Here is a 9,686-nt window from a genome sequence, read left to right as displayed (position 1 = left end):
CCAGCTGTCAGGAAATGAAGAACTGAGATGAAAGCTCTCATTAATGGTCTTATTAGACTTGGTAGTTGCTTACTTTTATTGTTTTCTCTAAGCCATTCAGGCCTTCTACCATTTTTTCTATCATTTTTCCACCTCACCTTTTTTATTGAGTCTACTGAAAATACACTAGTTTGGAGTTTTTTCTTTGCATATTTCTTTTTGTAATTATTTGTTTCTCCAATGCATTATTTAACTCTGCATAGAGGATATAGGACCTATTCTTATATCCTTGGCTAAATTCTTCTTAAAATCAGTGGATGTTTTGAGTGTGGAAGGACGGGGCTCAACGTTGTGTTCTACATTCTGCACTTCTAAAGTTTCCCCAAGCATCATTGCATGCAATTAAAACTCCAAAGCAGACAAGCAGCAAATACAGCACAGGTAATTATAGGATCAAATACCAGCACTAAATATATCTCTAGATGAAAATCTGGTAAACAGTTGAGCAATTGGAAAGTTATAGAGTGTTGGGGTTTTTTTCCCTCTAAATAGATGTGTAGTGGAAAAAACATTCTAACTTGTAATTTATATTATTGCTTCTCTTGAATTTTAATGAAGACATGTGCATACAACTTTTCTTTTTTTTCCTTGAGGAAATAAAATAGAATATTCTCTGGTAAAGAGAGGGAGATTAAGACAGTTTTGTAGCTGAGTTTTTGCTTACAAGCCTCATCTTCTCTGCAAAAAAAGACTGTAATTCTTGTTTCAGAAGAAGACCAGAAAGCAAATTTAAAATTTTGCAGACTGTAGAAGACCTATTTAGAGGTCACAAGTGATTTCCTAAGTCCAATTAAACAATTAACACCTTAACAGGTACAATTTTCCTGTGTGGGTGTGTCCATTAGTATTTGTGTATCTCTTTATATAAGTAGTTGTTCTGAACGAAATGAGGTTTTGTATATGTATGAAATTACTCACACAAGCAAATGCCAAATCCAATAAAAGTAATGAAAAGTAGTTAAACTCTGAATATAAAAAGTATTTTTCTGTGCTTGGTATGCAGATACTTCAGTATTTGGTACTAAAGTCTCTCTGCTACCAATTTGGACCAATTAAAAAGGACCAATTAACACAATTAAAAAGTTGTCAATTAAAATATACAGTCTTCAGCTTCAAATGAAAAAACTCACTATAAAATATTAAAATATTTGGGTTTTATATCAATCCAAGGAAAAACTTATTATTAATTGGTAGTATTGTAATTCAACTTTCAGTGTAATTTACTTCTGTTCATGAATGCTGGGCTGAAATCCTGGCTGAAAAAATGCACTCCATCACCTTCTTCAAGTCACAAATTGGATTTAATTCCATTTAGTCTGTTTGGCCAGTTGAAATATCAGGAGTTCATGTTCATTTAAAAGATCAGACAATGCTTTTCATTAATGTCAATGTTTTTTCCAGATGTTGTGCACTAGAATATCCTGCCTTGATCCACTGAGTGTGTTGTGTTATGTACTAACTGTCCTTTGCCCTCCCCTTCCCCACTGAGATACCAATTAGATGATACTCTTTAAGAAATTAATAGGTATTAACTATTGTTGCATATTATCTCTGTTGTTGATGCTTTTTAAAAAGTGGATTTAAAATCCAGAAAATGAAGTTACTGAACCAAGCAGAAATTTACTGTAAAACTGTTCATCTAAAAGTTGTCGTAAAATTCAATGCCAAATTTAATTCCAAAACACATGTGAAGAGGCTGGAAATAAGGAGTGCTCTTTTTGTTGCCTTCTAATTGTTCCAAGCAGCTTTTCTGGGTGCAACCAGAGCAGCAAAAGTGCTGAAATTTCTCAATTCAAGCCTTACAAGGACAGAAATTTCTCTCAAAAGATAAATTTGTCTCAAAAGAACCACCTGAAAAAGGCTGGGTGCCTATACCACCAGTACTGCTGGGCCCATTTGTAAAATCCACAGTGGAAAATTAGCAGAGCACATTTTCATAATTCAGTCTTTCATTTAGATAATGCAAAGTCTTCCTAATTGTTTCTGTGGCGCTTGATTGGAGCTGGAGCGGGGCTCTAGGAGTGTTATCCCTCAGGGACCAGGGATCATCGTGCAAATGAGATGTGGATCTTGTCAGGCTGCCTGGCATGGATGAAATTTTAACTAGGTGAAGCCTGGTACAAGAGGTTTGGTTAGAACTGCTGAAAAATAATAGTAAAAATTCTGGAAGCTCATTTTTCCTGCTTTGATAGCAATGGTAATGACTAAAGATTAATTTTACCATTGACAAAAAAAAAAAAAAAGAAAGGTAATTGCGGTATTTAAAACCCTGAGGCAAATCAGTGGAAATGCTTTGGAAAGGATAATTATACCTGCACAAGGAAGATCTGTTTAATAGCATTAACTGGCCCAATTAGGGAGAAGTGGAGGAAGGGCCAATCTGTTACTTTAACTGTTCACTGAAAAAGTGGGTTTGATATTTGAGCAGTAAATATTGGTTTGGTTTTTTCCAGGATGATTCCCCAAGGTTTAAACATTTTAAGAAGTATTGAAGGGATCTTGTCTCCAGCTGTCAATAACATCCCAGAGGTGCAGGTGTTTCAAGAGGGACCTCGGTGTATTTACATGGCAGTCGTTAAGATTCTCATCAGTAACCTCATCTGTCATAATCCCAGTCTAAACATCCCTAAAAGATTATTCTCAAGTGGGGGAAGATGGGACAAAAAGAGGATTCTTTGCTGTTCCACACCAGCAGGTTTGGCTGTTTTGCCACTGCTAAGAGCTAGAGGCTGCAGAGTGGTGAGTGCAGAGGAGGATCTGCTGCCAGGAGGTTTTCCCGAGGGCTTCCCTGCTCTGACAAACAGTGATGTGTGTGTTTTTAATGCAGGTGTGGAACACCACAGGTGTGTGCAACACCTACAAACCAACACGGGCTTTTCGTGTCAGAGAATTCCAGGGCACATACTTGGAGATATAGGCAGACATGGATTTTACCAGGGGGAGTAGAGAGAACAGAGTTTAAGAAGGTTTTAATCCTTATCTTTCATTTCCTTGCTGTAGTGCTGCCATTGCTTCTGGCACTGTCCTCAGATCATGAGTGGTACAAAAGTTTTAGTTGAAAGCGAAGGCCAAAGCTCACTTTGTGCAGTTGCCCAGGGGTAGTGGCACTGTGTGCAAAGGGCAGCACTGGCCTCTTCAGAGCTGGAGTGCAGGGAGGGGATGTTTTTTTCTCTGCATGTGTTTAATTTGAGCTTTCCAAGACAGCCAGTTGGAGCTGCAGAACATAATTTAGGCAACAGCCAGCTCTGGCATTGTTAAAGCAAGCACACCGCCCTTTATAACCCAAGTAGGCAGCAGCACAAAGGCACTCTCTGCTATCACCCACAGAACCCACTGCAGAGAGCACAGGGAATAATTACTTAAATAAAATGAGCAAACATTCCATTAAAACAGGGTGATGTAATCAGGAAAAGGATAGCTAGAAATTTTAGAGTTGGCAGCCTCAAAATCTGAATAGTAAAAAGTATTTTCATTTTGCAAAGTTTAAAGCTGGAAAAGGGCTCATTGTCTCTTTTTCAGTGAGAATATCAGGAGGGGTAAGAAAGTCAAACAGGCAGAATGTGATGGGCTGTTACAGTAAAATATGAGATCTGCCACATGCAAAAAAGTTTTGGTGTGAGAGGTGGCAGGAGAGAAATGAGTACTCACCAGGGTTCATGGGTCTGTTTGGTTTATTCAAGTCCACATCCTACAGTAGCTTTACACAGTTTTATTCAAGTAGAATGATCTAGTCCAAGGAGAGGTTCTCTGAGCCCTGTGCTTCAGTTTGGTTTATTCAAGTCCACATCCTACAGTAGCTTTACACAGTTTTATTAGAATGTAGAGTTTTAAGTAGAATGATCTAGTTCAAGGAGAGGTTCCCTGAGCCCTGTGCTTCAATTAATCTCATTTTATTGCTTAACTGCAAATACTTTATTCCTCCTATTAACCAACCCTAGTGCACTTCCAGTCCCTGACCAGTGTGCAGTCCACTGTGCTGAAGGACTAGTAAAGAAATAGCCAACCACAGCTAATGGCTTTCATGGGGCAGTTCTTTAATGAATAATAAAAATTTGAATGATACCACAACAGCCTCTCTTCTCAATCTCAGCTACTAAAAAGAAAAGCAGGAGCCAAGGAAAGATGCTGACACTTACCTGTTAGGATTTTTTTCAACAATTAGTGACTTTTGCCTCTCCTACTGAATGTTATGTCTAAATGTTTATATTATAATATAAAATCTCATCATTCACCTTGAAAATAATATTTTTTCCTATGATGGAAAAGAGAAAAATGCAGGGATTTAAAAAGACTGGTGAAAGCCACTATGGATGTCCAGAAAAGACTGTACATCTCATGATCCCCGATCGAAGGACAGCACCAGCCTTTCAAACACATGGCTTTGATCTGCTCTGCATAAGTCAAGAAATTGGTTAACCCATGTACTTTGAAAATTATTATTCTCATCCTACATTTCTTCAGCTGTGAGCTGCTCAGCTCTAGATTTTTAATTTAGTCTGTTTTATAAATGGCTACTTGCAAAATTGTGTGGAGTTAGGCTAAATTCTGAGCTTTCCTATGACATAGAAAGATCCAGCCTAGATCTCAAATTCTCACTTCATCTTCTCTCAGACAAGTGTGTATTCCTGACTGACAAACAACCAGCTTTGACGTGTTGCTGTAAGGCACACAATGAATTATAGACCCTGCTCCAAAGCTGTGAATGTATTAATGCTGCTGCTGCAATTGCATAAAAATCTTATTTTGGGAAAACGTGATGCATCTGCCACAAAGTATGTACCCAGAATTTTCCAGCAGGTAAGTGAACAAGTGTGAGGTTAAATGGAAATGGTGTATGTTGAACCAAGTGTTATTAACCAACAGTGTCTATAAACAAAGGCAGAATCAGAATCAAAGCCTCTTCCCTTTTTTTCTCTGGTATCCTTTCCATTCAGTAGAACTAGAGCTGCATTTTGGTGGTTTGCCATGGAAGCAGCACACTCCTGACTGTTGCTAGAATTACAAATGAGCAACACTGAAACTAATTCAGAGAAGAAAAGAGCTGCTGGCCCTGTGGCAGTGCCCAGGAGGAATGGGTGCTGCTGCAGGAAGCAGAGGAGAGTGATGGGCTTAGACATCCACATGCAGCACAGAGAGTGGAACTGACAATATCCCAACATTCAACAACCAGCATTATTTTCTTTAAAATGTCCTTCACAGTGCGTATGACTCTCCAAACCAGGAATGCAACAGATGAGCAGGTAGCAAAGCAGTCCAGCTGGCCAAACTCCAAGTTCAGTAATTACACTCTGCTCTTAAATTACCCCCACAGCTCAGCTGGAATAAAGCTCTTTTTCTGCCTGTCCCGGAGCATTGTGCAGTGTTTCTGTGCAGCTGTACAACACTGAAAAATATCTTCTCCCATTAAAATTGCCCAGAGAATTTAGGTAGACAGAAAGCTATTAGCAGAGTTGGAATGTGGGCAGAACACCAAGGTTAACTTACACTTGCATGGGGATCAAGGGATCTTTGCTGACGAGGAGTGTCAGACCCTTATTAAAGAGCACAAGTGGGAATAGCTCGCTGTGCTGCCTGAATACAAACCCAGGAACTTGGGATCTCTGCACCTGGAAGCGACCCAACACCTGGGATGTTTCCTAACAAATCACTCCATAAAAGCCTCTGATCCTACAGAGTATCTTATCATTATCTTATATGGTTATTTAGTAATATTCATGAAATTATTTGCTGATAAAAAAAGTTCCAGAAACTTTTGTTTTTCAAAGCCCCCATGAACTAAAAACAAACTGCATTTTAAAAAAGTCTACCATGAGAAAAGCAGCAATATAGCCCAAATATGCTGAAGCAAGTGTTTTAATTTCAGTACATAGATACACCAAGAACCCCACAGAGTATTTAAGCATTTAAGCAATCTGAGCCGGGCCTGCAGCAGGAGTGAAAGCCTTCTGTGTTATGTTAAATAGACAGCTGTAACAGTTTTCTTACCCTCCAAAGCAGGAGTCATTTAAAATATTTAGGTAACTGACTCCCAAATTCATTTATATGCCAAAAATTTATTCTTACTAAGCAAGAATAATTTAGAACATTCACTATACAAATTCCTGTAGGAAAGAAAAAATTCCAAATCCATCACATACACCGAGTCTGTTCTTTGTATTTTGTGCCTTTTTTTTTCCTTGTCTTCCTGTATTTGCCATTCTTCTTTCAGCTCAGGTCAGTTCTAAGCTTGGGGCTTTAATTTCCCTCATTTCTTTACACTCAAATTTTTTATATGTCCTTGTGCGCAGCCACCTGAGGATGAGCAGCACGGCGATGCCAATGCCAGCAGTGAGGACCACCACGGTGACCACAGCACTAATGCCAGCTGCCAGCTGCCTCATGCAGAACTCGGGGGGCTTTTCATCCACATAGTAAATCCGGAGCTTTTCAACAGCCAGAGCATCTCCATTGACTGAGACAGCGAATTTACTGTCGGAAGGAAACACGGAGTCATTGTTCACGTCTTTTTCAAAGTAATAGGCCACGTCAGCTATATCTACATCCCACCTGGGTTTCTTGTTCTGGTCCAGGCGGATTTGGATAAGCGGGGGGTCGTACTTGATGGCTGCGATGTACTTGGGGTGCAGCTTGTACCTGCTCTCAAACAGCTGGGTCAGGGCCTTCGCCACGTCGGCAGCAGCGAAGGCACTGGAGCTCCTCTTGTGTGTCAGCTCCATGTAGATCCACCGTGTCCGGACCAGCTCGCTGCAGCTCAGGCTCCTGCCTCCCTTCTCCGTCCTCCGCACGCCCGCGGAGTTCACACACCAGCAGGTGCTGGACTGGTTGCACTGCCTGGCTTTAAAGACACCGCTGTCCTCGCAGTCGGGGTTGTAAATGCCATCGCTGTCTGACACCCCCTGGGGAGGTCTCCAGAGGCGCTTCTCCTTCAGGGGGATCATTTCTGCCTTCATCAGGAAGCATTTAGAAGTCAGGGTTGAGCAGTCTACGGGGTGATCTGAACCTGCCAGCCTGCAGGTGCAGTTCCCTGGGCCGTCCTGGGCACACACTGCCCACTTGTTGGTGGCACAAGTACAGCTGTCGTGGGCTGGTGAAGCGACTGCCAGAATCAAACCCAGCACAGCCCCAAAGAGAGGCTCCATAGTGCAGGAGAAAAGCACAGATAAAGTCCTGAGCAGCAGCAGGCAGCATCCAAAGCTTTAATCCACTGGTGGAGGCTGCTCATTCCTACACACTGGCGTGCTGCTCCCTTTATTGATTCAAATCAGACCCACCAAACAGGTTCTTCTTCCAAAACAACTGGCATCTCCTTCCCAAATCCCAGTCAACAGCTTCCCAGCTCCCTGTTACTTCTCAGGGAGTGGCACCTGCCTCCAGCTGCCTCCCTCGCTCCTGCTTGATGAGGAAACAACAGGGAAGAAAGAGACAGCAGCCAAGCTCCTGCCATGGGCTTCCGTTATGGATTAGAGACAAGCAGCCAGCCCTTTTCCTTCTTCAGATTTTGTATGGACTGTATGCAAATGGCTGTTTAAGGAGTTTCTTCCACTTCTGCAGGAAATCCTATTCCTCCACTTCCATCATGGTTGTTCCTGTGTTTGACTGCACAGCATCTCTATCGTTCCACTATCTAGATTCTTATCAGTTATAGACTTTTTACTTTCATAGCTTTATTAAATAATGCCTTTGGGAGTTTGATGGTTGCTGCCTGGAGCAACTGCTTTTTCAAGAGGTGCCACAGCTGACCAGGTTGATGGCTGCTCTCCTGCAGGGGTCACCCTCATTTTCCTGCATGGAAAGCTTCTCTCCCACCTTCTCTTTGGCATATGCTCATCCCAAGGCAGCACTAGGAATACTGTTTTTCATGCTTATTTTACCCTTACAGAGTTGTTTGTATTTCTTAAGAAATTTTTCAGTCTGAACTTTAATAACGCCTTTCACAGAACACTCCAGTGGCTCCCAACTCTCCCAGTGATCTACAAACCTGTCTTACCATTTCCATGTGCTTTGGCAGCAGCTGACAAAGATCTTCCAATTTGCATTAAGTCATTTCCATTCATCTGATTTGTCAAACCCTGTCAGACTCTTTATAAATCATTATTTTGAGACCAGTAATGACCACAGAGCAGTGTGTGCACTGCACTGGCAGCCACGTGCCTTGCAGTCAGCTCCAACCTGTGCTGCTCACCTGAGCACTGCCCCACTTCCAGTGCCTGCCAGCTCCTGCACTCGTGGCTCCGTGCACACTGGGAAGGACCCTGCCTGCCAGGGAATAGGTGTAAAATCAGAGCTCCACATGGAAATGGGATGTGAACACCCTCTGCCAAAGCAGGACACAATCTGGATATTCCTTCAGGTAATAATAACTCCAGTTAGCTTTCTTGGAAAATAATTGAGATCTACAGCTAAAACTATTATTAAGACTGCCAGGTAAGTCAATTTGTCATGTTGATGATTCTATAATAGTTTAGCAACTCTTTTCCCATTTCTATGTCATTCACTTACCCACACTACAATAATGTCCTTTTAATTTTCACATCCCTCCTTCAAAGTCAAAATCCATTTCACTATCACCTACCTCCTCATATCTTGTCTATATTTTATTTCACATTATTTAAATGCCGAATGTGAAATATAGTTCAAAATAAAAGTGCACTTCTTCATTGACTTTTTCTTTTATTGGTGGATTTTCCCCTCTGTAAATAAGGAAGGAAGGGACTTACTTTAAAGACAAGTTTTTCCAACGATATATACATATATATATACATATATATCCAACTACTTATATATATATTAAAAAATTTAATGCCTCTATGACACCAAAAAAAGTATTCTTTCTTTTAATCCATGCTAAGCTGCAACAGTACTACAAGAGTTAATTATTTAGAACAGCAGGCTGTAAAAGGAATAATCCTGTAGGAAATGTGGAGTGCATTATTTCTTTAGTGATCTCTGCTTCCATGGAAACAATTTCTCAGCACAATTCTAAACCTTGTAAAAGTAGGGCAGTAGGTCTATGTAAAGCAGCAATTAAACAACCCGAATACTTTTATCTAGGCCATTAAATACTTTGTCCAGCATCACATGTGATTACAGTGTTCAGTGGGATGTTAAACCACCGGCTGCTTCCAGTGGGGATGGATGAAGTCCTCATCCCTCACTTCCTCGGGGGTGCACAGCACCTCTCCCTCCCCGTGCAGACATTGGGGTGCTCAGCTGTGCCACACTCACCCTCCTTTTGGGGTGCACTGTCCTCCTCCACAGCCTCTCTTCCCCCTACAGCCTCTCTGCCCTCATGGCTGAGTGAATTCTCAGCAGCACAGCAGAAGGAATCGGTAACAGAGCTGGAACCAGCACACCTGGATCAGATCGGGGGAGGGAATGTGGCTGATGGAAAAGGATCACCTCCAGGACGTGCCCCTCACACTGCTGATTCAGAACTGTGATGTGTGTGCCAAACTCTGGGATCCCATCCCAGCATCCCTGCTCCAGCGCCACTGGATCATCTTCTGAGGGAGACCAAAGCACATCGGCTGTAAAACAACGAAACACCTCCCTAGCGAGGCACTCCTGCCTGGATGCGCTCCCTGGCCGCAAGTCTACTGCACACACCCGTAAGGAGAGTTTTGCTCCGATTTCGATCCCTTCCCGCA

At 41.8% G+C, this 9,686-nt stretch overlaps 1 protein-coding gene across 1 annotated transcript; it reads right to left on the bottom strand.

Annotated features, from left to right (window-relative positions):
- Positions 1-5,963: 5,963 nt before the first annotated feature.
- Positions 5,964-7,399, bottom strand: TACSTD2 (tumor associated calcium signal transducer 2). The gene has a single exon (XM_041421724.1). The coding sequence runs from the start codon at positions 7,176-7,178 to the stop codon at positions 6,249-6,251; it is 930 nt and encodes a 309-aa protein (XP_041277658.1). The 5' UTR covers positions 7,179-7,399; the 3' UTR covers positions 5,964-6,248.
- Positions 7,400-9,686: the final 2,287 nt, after the last annotated feature.

Source organism: Onychostruthus taczanowskii, unplaced genomic scaffold, assembly GCF_017590055.1.
Source record: "Onychostruthus taczanowskii isolate IOZ18803 unplaced genomic scaffold, ASM1759005v1 scaffold7, whole genome shotgun sequence".
Classification (NCBI taxonomy): Eukaryota; Metazoa; Chordata; class Aves; order Passeriformes; family Passeridae; genus Onychostruthus; species Onychostruthus taczanowskii.
This window is presented reverse-complemented; position numbering and strand designations above follow the sequence as displayed.

Excerpts from the sequence above, each read along its gene's own strand:
- TACSTD2 (XM_041421724.1), bottom strand. The coding sequence starts at position 7,178 with ATGGAGCCTCTCTTTGGGGCTGTGCTGGGTTTGATTCTGGCAGTCGCT.